The 15,696-nt window shown below is 39.9% G+C and overlaps 1 protein-coding gene across 1 annotated transcript in view; it reads left to right on the top strand.

The window, feature by feature from the left end:
• NARF (nuclear prelamin A recognition factor) overlaps positions 1-15,696 on the top strand; it is a 24,767-nt gene extending 9,071 nt beyond the window's left edge. Inside the window, exons 5-12 of the mRNA XM_063292791.1 lie at positions 127-259; positions 2,051-2,185; positions 6,791-6,909; positions 8,033-8,162; positions 9,487-9,559; positions 10,723-10,860; positions 13,378-13,535; positions 15,282-15,696. Coding sequence (XP_063148861.1) covers positions 127-259; positions 2,051-2,185; positions 6,791-6,909; positions 8,033-8,162; positions 9,487-9,559; positions 10,723-10,860; positions 13,378-13,535; positions 15,282-15,523 — 1,128 coding nt within the window. The 3' untranslated portion in view covers positions 15,524-15,696. The remainder of the gene's footprint in view (positions 1-126; positions 260-2,050; positions 2,186-6,790; positions 6,910-8,032; positions 8,163-9,486; positions 9,560-10,722; positions 10,861-13,377; positions 13,536-15,281) is intronic.

The raw sequence follows: 15,696 nt of genomic DNA, 5'->3' as shown, positions 1-15,696 counted from the left end.
GTGTGAAAAGCCAAATTAATTTCTATGTGAAACCACACCGTTTGATGTGAGAATGCTGCCTCTTGCATAACCTAAACTCTCAACTCTTGCATTTAACACACTCATCTGTTTTGTTTTGTTTTCCAGAAGTGTGATACCTCAAAACACAAAGTATTGGCAGTGTCTATATGTCCTCAGTCCTTGCCTTATTTTGCTGCTAAATTCAATCTCTCGGTAACAGAAGCAGCTAGGAGACTTTGTGGTTTCCTCAAAAGTCTTGGTAAGTTTGCTGTTAGAGTGAGAAAAAGAAAGCTGAAGACAGCATTAAAAAAGGTTGTTGTTTTTTTCGTTGTTGCTTCCTTAGGCAGATTATTACAGCATGTGTGTCAGGGTATGGGCAAAGGTTGCAAAATGGTTGAGATAAGTGAGTTGTTTATGAACATGACCACAAGTGTTATAAATGGGGACATAATTGGGCAGTTAAGGCAGTACAGACAAGGCAAGAACATATATCTTTCCATTATGTTTTTTTCATAATCAAGGCATCTAAAAGTTCATTGTGCTGTTTGCAGAGAATAAAAATGTCTAGTACAGAGTTTTAAATCTTTCCAAGATTTGTACATCCCCTGGAGATAGTCAACTGCCATGAAGAGGCTTAAAGACCGGGATTGTATCTGTATCGTCTCCTTATCCAAAGTTCTAGGCATCTGGGCTGACATCTGGGAAGATATCTACATGGTTCCACCTTGATCATATGGTCCTTTTCCACTGCTTTTGCTGGAGGAGAAATGATATAATTACGACCTCTATTCAGTGTGGAAGTAGACATCATTTGGAATGCATGAACAGAAGTGACTCTGATGTCATACACATACATTCCTTTACATCAATCAGTCCTCAGCTTTAAAAAATATCCAGTACACCGCTTGAAGGAAAAAAACAAAACAAGAGAAGGCTATTGTTAGTTCAGCCATAAGCTGATATCCTAGAAAGCTGTGGCACAGGAAAAGGAGAACTTGTTAAGCAGCCAAAGATGTCTTGAAAGCTTGTGTTGTTTGCACATTTTTCCCAGTGGATGGATCACTATTTATTTTAAAATTACTTTGCCAGTGAAGTTGTAAGATCACCTATTAAACCTTCATATACTCGTCCCTGCCCATGCTGCAAATGACCAGAAGGGCTGCCTTAGGAATCATACAGACCTGATCTGGGTTTTCAGCAGCCAAAGGTGGGCGTCTACCTCCCATACAACATGAGTCCCATTTTCTTCAGTATTTAAATGGAGAAGATACAGCACAGTAACAAGCACATCTCAATTTAAAAGGATCTCAGGAGATAATTGGAAACTTTCTGCTCAAGAGCTGCTATCAGGCAAAAGATAATACTAGGCACTAAATGCATAATTTATAGTGTATGCTTTGTCCTAGGGCAGCTTCCAAATGTTTCCTGTAGTTTTGCATTGTCCTTCAGAACATACAGTAGCCTGCCTTGCTTACTTTAGAGAAGTACTTAATTCCTTGACCTCCACAAAAGTTGCCCATGTCTTTTACTTTTGAAAGTTGATCTGGTGATCCTTGTGTTTTCTCTGTCGTTGAGTCTTGTTTGTTTTCACCCTCCACCGCCCTAATGAATGATGAAGAATCCAGATAGAGAAGGAATAGCAGGAAGGATAGTAGGCTACAGGAACAAAATGTTTGAAGATTTGATCAAATTTCTCAGCAGGAAGGAAGATCTGTTAACATATCCTATAGCAGGGTTTCTCAACCTTGGTGGCTTTAAGATGGGTGGACTTCAACACAGAATTTACTAGAAGTCTCAGCATTGAAGTCCACCCATCTTAAAGGTTGAGAAAGACTGTCCTTTAGAATAAGCAAATAGATTGCAGATGGATTAGAGATTATCTTTTAAACTGCTTCCTGGGTGGGCAGATGGAGGGGTTCCATTTTTTAAATGTTCTCCATGTGAAAACTCTCTGCACATAAAAGTTGAAGAATGCATAGGACACATGCAGGAAAGAGCATAGCCTGGGAGAAAAAAAGTAATTCAGTTCTGTAATTGACCTGTTTTCTAGGAGTGCATTATGTCTTTGACACCACAATAGCTGCCGATTTTAGTCTTCTGGAGAGCCAGAAAGAATTTGTGCAACGGTACCGCCAGCAGAACCAGGAGGAACGCGCCTTGCCAATGTTTTCTTCTGCCTGTCCAGGTGAGAAATCCACATCTGGACTGTAATTTACTTTTCCAGTGTTCACTGTAATGAGGGATGAGTTCATTTAATAATGATGAAGACAGTGGGTTTCCTGAAGTCTGATTCTCTCAGTTGGCTGCCTCAGAGCTGCATCTATGTGTTGGGAAATTGGATTTTATTTTAAAAACATAGCAACTAAGAAAATTCTGTTTTTCCATTCAGAAGGTTGGTACCAGTTTCACTTCTGTAATACTTCTTTGCAGTTGGTAATACACAGCACTAAACTCTGAGAGAAGAGACATCCTGTTTTGGTTCGTTTTTCCCATTCCTCTTTCTCATAAAGTTAGTCTTTTGCATTGCTAACAATATAGTTTATATCAGATCAGCTTCCCCCAGATTTCTTATAATGGAGCATTCAAGGAGTATGGTTACAAATGGTCTGATTTCCTGCCACTTCCCTAGGGTTTTCTTCCCATTTTTTTTAAAAAAGCACTATTTTTCAATCCTCTGCATCATATTTGTGTCAAGGATCACCAATGTTGGCGTAACATCACTTCTTGCCAAAGCAGTTCAAACAAAAAAAGTTACAAAATAACATAATGCAGAAATAATTTTTAGTATACGGACAGAAACCAGAATCTGTTCCATCTGGAGAGACATAAGTTTAAAAGTTCCTTATTTTCATCTGTGTCCCACATTCCAGTATGTAGATGAACTACTGCATACTAATTTCAGCAACATGTCTTTGGGTATCACAACCAGTAAGAGGGAGGGAGGGAGAGAGGGATTTCAAAACAAGTACTGTAAATCCATTCTAGGTAAATGTATTCTAGGTAAATCGGGGGCCAAGACAGAATGGACAAAGAAATGATGGAAGAGGGCCCAACAATTTTATGAGTTATATTTCTTGGGAATTAATTGTAATAAAAAGAAAAAGAAACATAAACTGAACATCCATATATGTTTTACGGCTACAGTCCAGGTTTACAAGTGTAGAGAGCTGCCTGACCACATGCATAGCTGACTTCGTTTATCTCCATTACATTTTACTTCCAAGTAAACTCATAACAAACAGACAGTGTAACACCCAAACTCTTAGACCCTTGCACATTTTGTTCTTTTATTTTAATATAGAAATCTATAAGTCACCCAACTCCACAAAAACTTGGTGGCATACAGTATAAACAACAATATAATACAATTATGTATAAAAGACAATTGTATTCTGCCTTACAGTTTGGCTGGCAAGTAAAAAGGAGTTGCTAAGTTTGGGACCGATGAAAATTGATGCTTCAGGCATTACTACTACAAAGCCTCCTATAGTTTCAACTGGACACATGTAAAACGTTTGCCTGAAATGTTCAACTTTTTGACACCTCTACAGAACCTCATCACTATTGTTACGGGTTTGTTCAGCTGAATTTTCAGTCTTAGCTGTAAGACTGTTCCCAGAAAACCTGAAATCTCTGTGCCATGCCTCCTCTTTCCTCCTCTTTCCTCCCACGTTAGCACTGGGGCTTCTCACCCCTTTCTCAGCCAGCTTTTCTCCAGCTGGACTGAAGCACAACTCTGGCTTAGAAGAATGGCAGCTTTGGTCCAAAACACCCAGAGGGCACAAGGCTATAAGTAGCTAATACTACCTATGAGCAGCAGAAGGGCCGTGTTTCTATAACGAGGAAGTGCTCTGGGTCTGGGCTCCGGCTCTTCTCTAACCAGATTTCTGGAGCTCAGCCTTGGAGCTAACTATGCAGAAAGGGCACGGGTGCTTGTATTTATGAAGATAAACATCTTCTGGAGCCTGCTGCTTATACAACAAGACAGTGTACATGATCATGCAATGGCACTTGTGACATTGCAAGGCTAGACTTAATTTATTTTATTTATTTAAATTTATTTTATTTATTTCCTGTCCCGCCTTTATTATTTTTATAAATAACTCAAGGCGGTGAACATACCTAATACTTCTTCCTCCTCCTATTTTCCCCACAACAACAACCCTGTGAGGTGAGTTGGGCTGATTATACACTGAACTCTGCTTTTTTTCCTATCAAAACAGATACTTGGAGGTCATGCAACTTATATAGTGAGTCATGCTATAAACCGGTTCTCAGCTTAACTTATTAAACTTTGCTGAGACTTGTTTGATCAGAAATGACAAGACTCAGAGGCTCTGGAAACTCACCGATGTACTGCATAGCATGGAGATGAGTCATTGGAAATGACTTTTGGAGACCACCATCTTTGTTTTGGGGAGCCACAGCTGCATTGCATGTTGTATTTTGTTTACGTAACTTGTAACATTTATGTGTTTCGAAAGGCTACCAATGTATTAGAACAAGCTCATTATTTTCAATTTAAACACCCTCCCAATGTAAAATGTAACACCTCTTTTTTGCTCTTTTTCTCTCTACTGGGAGTTTTTTATCTGCAAATGTAAAAGGGCCAGGAATTCATTTTTGTGTAGATAATGAGAGGGTGAAGCCAAAGAAGGCGAGGAGAGAGGATAAGGAAAAGCAAGTGCACGCTCCGATAAGTTGGACAGAAGTGTCAGAAGTATTGCTTGTCCTAGGCTTCCAAGCGGGAACCGAGAAGACCTGCAAATAGGGAAGAATAAAATTACATTTGTTTTTCTAGATAGATTCAAAGTATCTTTGTGGCGTCTTCTGATCTAAACCTAAAGAAGAGCCTTTTTGTATGCATTAACGGAAGAAAGAAGCACAACCACTAAGAGTATTTTTTGGTTGTGATGACTGAAAAAAACCTTGCTGATGGAGACTTTGCTTCCCCAGTTAATGTCCTGGGAACTCAGCCGGTCTGGGATATAGTTCTTCCTACATGTCCTGCCCTAACAAGGATTCTAAGTGGGATGCCATTCGGTGCAGCGGAGGGCGCATGCCCCTCTGGCAATTTATGCTGCTTTTGCCCCCTTTTTTTAAGGAATTGCCAAAATATGATGCTTCAGCCCTGACCAAAATCTGACAGCCATATTGGCTCTCCCACAGGGCCTTGCATATTTTTATTTACTTATTTATTTCTCAGCTCTAGGCAGCTTACACAATAGGATTAAAACGTCAATTAAAAATAAGAAAAACGAAGTCATTCTAGAACATTATGGGAGGAATAATCATTGGTATTGCAAAATACTGTTGAAGTGCCGTTCTTAATTTTAAAGAGAGCCCAGTACAGCTATTCAGGCTGGTCCTTCCTCGGACTTTTGAAGTCAAAGATCTGCCTGACTAACTCAAAATGTTAGGGGAAAAAAAAGAAATCTCAAAGTAGTTTAAAATCAAAAATTGCAATTGCAATTAAAAACCTTGAATGAAGCATATGTTAAGATATTTTTGATCGATGCCTAAATTCTGTTTCGTTGATATATCACCATAGTTCGAGGTGGCAAGGCAGAGAGTTTCAGTCCAGTTCTTCTGAGGTTCATGCTTTCCACCACCTATCTAGAAATGCAGCAGCTGTTGTTCGCTCCCTGTGTTGTCATCAGGTAGTCAAATGTGATTGGAAACGTAGTGTCATCACATTGCTATGTTCATTATATAGTCTCTAATTGGATAGTGTTATGGGGTTTTTTTTTCTGCTGTTCAATTGTGTCTGATTCTCGGTGACTGCCTGGACAAGTCCCAGCAGGTTTCTTGGCAAGGTTTTTCAAAAGTGGTTTGCCCTTGCCTCCTTCCTAGGGCTGTGAGAGAGTGGCTGGCCCAAGGTCACCCAGCTGGTTTTGTGCCTAAGGTGGGACTAGAACTCAAGGTCTCCTGGTTTCTAGCCTGGTGCCTTAACCACTACACCAAACTGGCTCATTTTAATGTTATGTAGGAAGAGAAAAAAATCTAAAAATGGTGTTGCAGGAGTTTCAGATCCGGGCTATAAAAAGACTTGAAAAAATGTGAAAAATCACATTTCTGGGGAATCTTATTGTACCTCTTGCAAATGTTCTTGCAGCCCGAAATATTTGCAGAAAACACTTGGCATCGCAAAAGCTAAAGATCATAGCCTCACTGATAGCTACAGCCTGCCTTCTGCATATTTTCCTTTCTCATACACGCATAGCTGTGTGTGTGGCCTTGTATTGTTGAGGCTGCTAAATCCAGGCGCCCAGCTTGGTACCCTCTGCCCTATAATTTCAGCAACTGCAGGATGTTTATTATTGGCTTTGAAGAATAAGAAGAAGTCTTTGCTGAAAATGTATGGGAATAAGTTGGATTTTTTTAATGTCAAGCCTGGAAATAATACTGCAAATGTAAAAATTTCCTGTGAATCTGGCATTCATTGTTTTTATCGCTGATTGATCCTGAAGCAACCGCATTGGTTCAATTCTCATGTAATAATTCAAGTCTTGGGAATTTTCCCAAAGTCATAATGTCTGCAGTCTGATGGACCCTAGGAAGGCTCTTCAGTGCTGAGATTCCAGAGAGCAAAACTAATTACACCCACATGGCTTGCCCAACAATTTCTTTCTTCATTATCAATTCATCATCATCAATGACACAAGCGTACAGTATTTTTAAAAGATAGCTTGTGTTTGTCTTTTGAATTTAAATAAATTTTAACTTCTTCAGTTAGGAGGATTCCACCCACTTCAATCCCTCTTTTACTAATCCTGTTTGTTCCTTCTAGGTTGGATCCAGTATGCAGAGAGAGTCCTGCCCAGCATGGTAATTCCACATATTTGCACTGCAAAGTCACCACAGCAGATCATGGGTTCCCTTGTGAAGGGTTATTTTGCCAGACAGCAGGTACTGGTTTGTGGTTTCAGATTTGGGAGCTTTAACTGCGTTTGAGAGCAAAATGGTCTTTTCACACTCTGGTCTTAGATGCTCATTTCTGGGATCATTTAGCAAAGTTAGAGTCTGCTTCTAGTAACTACAGCTTTGTAAAAGCATTCAGCCAACCTGGAATCTTTCTCTGACATCAGTTTGTGATCCTGGGCTTTTGCTAGCACTCATCCCTTGCTACTAGGACACCTTGTTGTTAAATGAAGTGTTAAGAGTGTGTATGTGAAATCTTCCTGATAAAGGGCAGCACAGTATGTTTACTCACTGTTTTCAGTGATTTGCCAGTTTGTTCTTATCTGCTGTATTCTGGCTCCTTGGAAGGTATTGGTGCCAGCATTCCAGGACCCCCATGTCTCGTATAAGCAAAGACCATGGCACTATAAGGTTGTCCTGGCAGTGCCCAGACAATTACGTTAAATTCTGTAATGCCAAGTTCTGGATTGCAGGGTGGGACAGGTAATGACACGTCTCCCTTGATGAACCTTCCTATTCTGCCTTCAATTTGGAGTGGAATTGAGAGTGCTAGATTGCTATTATTCTTTTAAAAGATTTGTATGGCCTGCCATCTTAGAGCACAATTCTGCACGGCTCACAACAAGAAACCTACAAACTGTAAATTGTTCTGGATCGCATAGTTGTAGTCCAGAGCACCAGCCCCTGCAGGAGGGGATTTCGTTTACTCACTTTTCCATATATACACTGCCTCTCCAATGTAGATGATTCACCAAGCAAGCCATATATTAAAAAACATAGGGAAACGAATACGAAGGCCAACCAGGATAGACTAAGGGAGTCTAATTTCCAATCTAATAAAATCCAAATTCCAATAGAAGAGAATATATGTAGCTAGCTCAAGGTGGAGCTGTGGATTCCTTGGTGCTCCCTGAGCTTGGTTGTTTACTTATACATGTTTCATTACCCAACTAGGTAACATCATCAGTGCGCACTGAACAACCAAGCCCAGAGAGCGCCAAGAACTCCACAAAATCCAAATTCTCTAAGAAACGCTGTCTGATTAAATGTTACTCTGTGTGTGTGTGTGTGTGTGTGTGTAATGTATTTTCTTTTTGTCTTTTTCCATCAGAATCTATCCCCTGATAAAATTTTCCATATCATTGTGGCCCCTTGTTATGACAAAAAGTTAGAGGCATTACGAGAAGACTTTTATACCCACTTGTATAACTCTCAAGATGTAGATTGTGTTTTAACATCAGGTAGGTATCTTCTTTGCAATATACCGCAGTTGTCTGTTAATTCATTTTTAAAATTTCTTTTAACAAGGACATTGTTGGGGGCATACAGTCATGTAGCAATAACATTGGCTCTGTAGATATCATTGGACATTTTAAGAGAAGGGGAGAAGAATTGGCAGCTGGTGTGGTGGGATGGTAATTTACATTTGTGAAATATTGTGGTAACACATTTTTCAGCTTTGACATTCCACTGGATTATGTTGGTGTCTGCTGGACATATATGGTGCCAGGAGATCCTTCTGGTAAGATCTGTCCTGATCATATATAGAACAGGCCATGGGGGATGTACTTTTAATGTCAGAGTCCTTTGGCATTAATTATCTTGCAGTACATTGTACTAGACACCTGTCTTTTATCCTGCAGCTACATTTCCATGCCATTTTTATACTGAGTTCATTAAATGAGAAAAATACATTGGTCGCTATCATGGGTGGGAAAGGTAGTATAAACTGCAACAGGAAGCAGTTGAAGTGCAAGAGCCAGATAACAAATGAAACACAACTCAACTGCAAAAGCATGCAGATCAGGACAAGCTGATGTGTGCAACCAAGAAAAAAGAGATTTTAAAGTTACAGTGAGTAACTATGTAAAAACATCCAAGTGGAATGCAGAAGCAGTGAAAAAAGGGAAATGCCCAGCTCAAGGATTGAAAATGAAAGGATTGAAAATTGTGGTAATTTCTTGATACTGTTTTATGGTGTGGCCACCGTGTGGCTGCCCTATCTCAGAAGGGATTTTACAGCTTTGAAAAGATACAGAAAAAGGCAGTTCTAAGGATCAGAGGAATCCTTTTGAAGTTCTTCTCTATGAAAAAAGGTGGAAACATTTGAAATTTTTTTAAGGAATAATACTTTGGAAATTTGGGGAAAAAAACCCTCTTTTTTTATATATATATAACATTAGGGTCACCCAGTGAAATTGGCTGGTGGTAGATCCATGATGGATCAAAGAAAATACTTTTTCACATTATGAAATTCACTACCTCAGTGGGCTTCTCAAAGGTATCAGATTTATTGTTACCAGAAACAAGATGCTGGGCTAGATGGTCCTTTGTTCTTCTCATGTCCTGAACAGAACAACAGAACAGATTTAAAAGTCCTTAGCAGATAGTAACTTCTAGCTGAATTGGCTGATTTCTGAAGCTGAAAGCTGTTGTCTAGATAGGAGAGTAAAAAAAAATCTGGTCAAGAGAAAGAAGGAGGTAGTAAAATGCTTCTCTGGAAGATTCATTCTCACCTACTCTTAGTGGCCTTGTTACGTATTTAAGAATGCTTTCTTCCTACAGGTGAAGTCTTCCAAATGATGGAGCAAAGAAAAATATCATTGAAAGAAATAAGTGAGGTGTCCTTTGATACCTTGTAAGTAGCTTTGATGAGCTTTTCTTTTGATGATTTTCCTAAAAACAATTATCTGTATGCATCTCCGTCAGATGAAAGCATTTTAGAAGCACAACAAGTATGAATTATTATGGCCTTCACATTTCTACACTATGTAATGCTGTGATCCTGTTAGAAGTTGGCTTGCTGCAGCGTGCCACCCTTGTAAAACTCGGTTGTATATCCAGAGATCCTGGTCATGTTTGGGTAGCTTTGGACTGTACTGACCCCCACCCCCACCTCTTCTGCTGTCTGCTATCCTTTAGCCTCCCTTGGCAGAACTCACGTATCGGCCAGCTTCCTTCTCCCCTTCATCTTCTTCAGACACAAGAAGAAAGGGATGAGGCAGCCAGCAGCTCCTCCCCCCCTCCAACATGACACCTACTCTTTCAGAAGGCAAACTGGTAGCTTATTGTGGCATAAATGCCATTTTTAAAACATTGGACGTTGCCTTAAAATCTAAGAACTATATTATGGTGCAGGTTTTCATAACCCACCACCCGTTTTATTACATACTTTGCCTTTGACAATATTTATAAATATATGTAATTTAGTCTACAGGAAACCAAATAGCCGGGGAAGACAAGATACTCTTACAGGATCAAATGGATGCAAGATAAATCCCCAACACCATTTACAGCTGCAGTTTGTTTGTTTGTTTATTTGATTTGTATAGATGCCCATCTCAAACCAGTGATTCTGGGCGATAAATAGATTATCGTTGATATCTATTTCTTTGTTATTTTTAGCATTTCTATGCTGTCCTTCCCAACTGGGTTTTGTTGTGCACATGTAACAACAATTGTTTTTTCTGATTAAAGGGCTAAACAAATACACATATCCACATAGTATGACCATGAGTGGCGGAGTTTTTGGTTCCCCAGCTATGGTTAAGTAGTTGATGCACAAATACTGTATGTACTAGGGTCTACAGTGCACCTTTCCCCAATCTAGAACTCTCCTGATACACTGCACTACAGCTTCCGTAATTCTCAGCCAGCAACAGCCATGCCTGTGACGGCTGGGAGTTATAGATTACAGTCAGGCATGTTTAAGGGTCCCTGAGTTGAGAAAGGCAAGGATCGCCATTCATACAGAGTGATCTTGGTTTTCCACCTCTTAATTCTTCCCTTATTATTTATCAGGTTTGGTGGCATAAAAGAAGATGAGCTAAATCGGCATGATGGAAGAAGATCGGATGGTTACCTAGAGCATATATTTAAACACGCTGCCAAGGAGCTGTTTGACACTGAAGTGAAGGAGCTCACATACAAAGTATTAAAGTAAGTTGCTTGACTAAAAGTAGGTGGTCTCAAACAGAAACAGAAAATAGCTACTTTTCAAGCCACACATATGCTTATGAAGAAAATGAATTGAAGACTGAGTAAAACACATCCATAGTCTTTCCTCAGCCTAGCAGGCAGGACATACACAGGGGTCTGTTTTGGGGGGTTGGGGCATAAAGATCTGAAGCACCTTTCTGTTTTTCTTAGGGCTGGACAGAAAGGAGAACCTCTTAGTAGAAGAATGTAAAACTCGCCAGCCAGCCTGCCAGCCAACCAAGTTATGCAGAAATTAAGTCTGTATGGTGGCAGCCTCTCATAATTAGTTCTTACTAGGGATCCCTTGGAAAAGACATTGGCCAGTGAGATTTTAAAATATTCCTCCTGCCAGTTTGCAACATAGAGACAATAAACCTATGCGCAAAATCATAGTTTAAGCCAGCGTTTCTTAAACCTTTTGCTCTCAGGACCCCTTCCCACTTTTAAAAATTATGGAGGATCCCAAAAGTGCTTTTATTTGTATAGGTTATATTTATTGATATAAAATTAATGCATTTGTAGAATATATATTTATTGAGTCATGTAAAAATAACATGTTAACATATTAAACCTGTTAGATATTAACATAAATAAAATATTTTTCATGAAAAAAATCTATATATTTTTAACATGTAAAAAAAATAATGACGGGTGACATTATTTTAAATTTTTGCAAATGTCTTTAATATTTGGCAAATAATTTTGATTTCACAGATCCCTGAGAGGGTCTTGGGGGACCCCCAAGTGTCTTTGGACCACACTTTAAGAAACGCTGGTTTTAGTTAAAGTTTAGATGGGAAAAGACCATGATTTTCATTTCCTGATCGAGCAGCTAAGTAAAGTCAGAATCAGCTTAGCTGCTTTGTTGGCAATATTTTCTTGCAGCCTTGATCTGACTTTATTTACATGTTTGTTTTGTATACAAGCCTTCACTTCATGGTTCCAGGGTCAGTATTAGATTGTTTATAAAAAAACTGTGCAGAAAGCATTAACTGCTTATCAGCTGTTGCTTATTTCTGTTCTCTAAATCAGTGCTTAAGAAGTCCTATGAGCTTTGGAAGGATATGATCTTGATCTTCAGATGCTTTCAGGAGCAGAATTTGCAAAGAAGAAGCCAGTCCAGAAGGCCACTTTCTGTGCCTTTGGAGTCTGGCCTCTTTGCCTAGATGGTAAAACTGCACTGAATTAGAGAGACAAAGGCTGTTCCTTGCTCTAAAAGATCAAGACCATGAATGCTTTTCAAGGTCAGTTATTAGCCTCTCTTTATGAAGACTCACCTAGCAGTTTGAAAACATGCAAATGTGAGTAGATCAATAGGTACCGCTTTGGCGGGAAGGTAACGGCGTTCCGAGTCGTCATGCTGGCCACATGACCCGGAAGTGTCTATGACAATGCCGGCTCCAAGGCTTAGAAACGGAGATGAGCACCGCCCCCTAGAGTCGGACTCGACTGGACTTTACGTCAAGGGAAACCTTTACCCTTTACCTTTACCTATGAAGACTAGATTTATACAAATAAAATTAATCATAGTAAAATCAGTCATAATAAAACCACAGTCAAGTTTCTATTTGGGAAAAGGTAAAATGTTCCCTTTACATAAGAATGTATAAAAACAGCACCTTGGATTAAGCTGAAATGAACACGAAGAACCAGTGCAGTGCCAGGCAGTGAAGAATTGGTATCACTGCACAGCCAGCATTCCCTGTTTTTTTAGAGAGAGGAACTACTCATGATTTGACCTGCTGAGCTACTAAGGGCATCAGCCATCAATAGGCAGTCCTAAATCAGTTAAAAAAAAACCCTGTACCTATATGTCAGAGGCTTGTCCCAGAAACCCTGAAATGTTTCTGGTTCTTCTCCTCTGTCATGAATTGTACAGGAGGGAGGGGAGGAATTGATTTGCTGCTGGGAACAGAGACAGCACCAACCGACATGGCTGAGATGGGACTCAATTGTTTTGGCTAACACTCTAACTGAAAACTAACACCAACCTCAGGAATGCAGCCAGGAATGAAGCTGTAACTGAAAGCAGTTATCGATCTCCAATTTCAAACAAAAGGCCGGAAATGGGATAAGCTAAAGGGGAGGGATCCAGGGAATTTGATTCACTTGAGTCTTTGAATGGTCAGGGACCAGATCTTAATAAAGAAATTCTTTCCTGAGACCTGAATGGCTTGCAGTGAGATTTCTCGCTATTGAGATACTTGACCCCACGCTCCTCACACTACATTTATATGTATTTATAATATTTGCATATTGCTTTTCAAAAAAAAAATTGAAGCAGTTTGGAGAGAGTAATTATATTCCATCCAAAAATGAGCAACAAAAGGTGGCTTTAAACTAGCAGAGAGAATTGGTGGAAAGCATTTCTGGCCATCAGGTACAGAGGCTGATATAGGAAATCCTATTCATATCCTTTTGCTTGCTTGCTTGCTTTTTGCAGTACCAGCCAGAGATCTTTTTTCCCTGTCTTTTCAGAAACAAAGACTTCCAGGAGGTTACCCTAGAAAAGGATGGCGAGACAGTGCTACGTTTTGCAGCAGCATATGGCTTTCGAAATATCCAGAATATGATCCTGAAGTTGAAAAAGGGAAAATGTTCCTACCACTTTGTGGAAGTTTTAGCCTGTCCTGGAGGTAACCACAAAACCTGAGACTTTTTCTGTATCTCCCTATACAATTAAAAGGCTGCAGACATAATTAATCCCTCTGATGTTGCCAGTGCTGATTCTAGATAACTGAGATGATCCATTCCCAACCTCCCCCCACCAAAAGCAGCGTTATTATACATACATGTCCTTCAGTTAAATCCTGCTATGTAGAGTATTCCTATCCAGGACTGTAACTGGCCATATCTTTTTCAGAATATTCCAATGCAGCCTTTCCCAAGCTGATGCTTTCTGGATGTGTTGAGCTCTAACTCCTAACATCCCCAGCCAGTGTGGTCAGTGGGAGTTGCAATCTGATGTATCTGGTGGCAGCAATAGGCTGGGGAACGCAGTTCTATAACATTTCCCCCTCATCTAGAGATATTCAGTATTCTGTGGTCACTGAGCATCTTCAGTCCCCACTGAGCTGGTTTGGGGAAAAGGGAGGGGAGAAAGAGTTTTTTATTTGGTTTACATGTAAGGTTTTTTTTCCCATTTCTCCAAAGCTTGGATTATACCCTCACCATACTGCCCAATTCCTAATCATAGTAACACCTCCATTCGGTTTCTGAAATTTTTATTTTATTTACTTATTTTTTCTATCCCACCCTTATTATTTTTTTTATTTTTTATAAATTAAAGGTGGTGAATATACCTAATACTCCTTCCTCCTCCTGTTTTTCCCCACAACAACCCTGTGAGGTGAATTGGGCTGAGAGAGAGTGACTGGCCCAAAGTCACTCATCCAGTTTTCATGCCTAAGGCAGGACTAGAACTCACAGCTTCCTGGTTTCTAGCCCATTGCTAGAATGCTTAAGTCTGGCTTCATTTGTAACCATCACCATAATTCAGCAGCTGTAGTTACTGTTATGTTTCTGCTCTTCATCTTGCATTGATTTTTAGTAATCCTAGAGCATGGCACAATTCAATGAACCCCATCATCGTGACACTTCTTATAGCTTCTTCTTAGAGGATCTTATACATTCCAGGATTGAATTTCCATGTAAAAGTTACTGGGCTTCCAGCATATGATGCTGGAAAATTGAGGAAGAGAATGGTCTTGTGGAAACGAGTAGACAAAAAGCTCAGTGTCTCCAAGAATGTGTTAGGCCAGTCCACTTCACAGAGTCATCGGAATACAGTGCTCATACAGTCCTGCCCCTTCAGGTTTAAATCTTGCACTCTTAAGGTCTGAAGAGAATACATTTGAATTTGAAAAGAAGCCTTTGTTGCAACTGTGCATCCTACTTTATTTTATCAGCAGTCACAGTCTGGTTTAGACCTTCCTCATCCAGGTGAGAATGACTGAACGGGGCTGTTGTTAAAACCTTAAGAGGCTGAATTGCACCTATACATGGTAGAAAATGAGAGCATATTCGCCTTACCCATCTTACCTAGTGCATTTGTCCTTCCTCAAACACTGTATGAAGGTGTCATGCTTAATTAGATATGTGCATAAAATTCAGTGCACATAGAAAATGTGGTTAATTTTTACATTTCAGAAGTTAACAGACAGCACTGTCTGGAACTGCATACACCAGATTTTAGGTGCGGAGGCTCTGTCCGTGATACTCATGCGGACATCCAGGGATGTCAGAGGCAGGGTAAATGAATATGGAGATGTAAAGGTCACATGCATATAGGCCATATAGAATCGTAGTGGATAACCCCACTCAATGTTTTTCTCTGTTTAAGTAAACGAATTTCTCTTCTTGTTTTGGCCATTGATTCTTAGGTTGCTTAAATGGAAATGGCCAGGCCCAGACTGAAGATGGAAAACCAGATAAAGTCCTGCTCAAGCAAATGGAGGATGTATATGCCACAGTTCCTGTCCAGGTTCCTGAAACCAACTGGCATGTGCAGAAGCTTTATCAGGAATGGCTAGAAGGGATGGACTCTATTAAAGCCCAGGAATCATTGCATACTAAATACAGCATGGAAAAACCAGCTGCCAACAGTTATGATATCAAATGGTGACCCATCAGATTATAAGACTTGCATCAGGGTTGATGGACCTGCGGCACTGGCATAACTATGCTATGCAACTGAGATCAGAGGCACAAACGTGTGAAGCATGCTCAGAACTGGAACTGCCCTTGTTCCCCCATTGGGATTGTGCAGAGTCCAAATACAGCTGTTCTCAGTGTAAA

This window comes from Candoia aspera, chromosome 2 (assembly GCF_035149785.1).
Source record: "Candoia aspera isolate rCanAsp1 chromosome 2, rCanAsp1.hap2, whole genome shotgun sequence".
Taxonomy (NCBI): domain Eukaryota; kingdom Metazoa; phylum Chordata; class Lepidosauria; order Squamata; family Boidae; genus Candoia; species Candoia aspera.
Note: the sequence above shows the minus strand (reverse complement) of the source record. Positions and strands in the feature narration are given on the sequence as shown.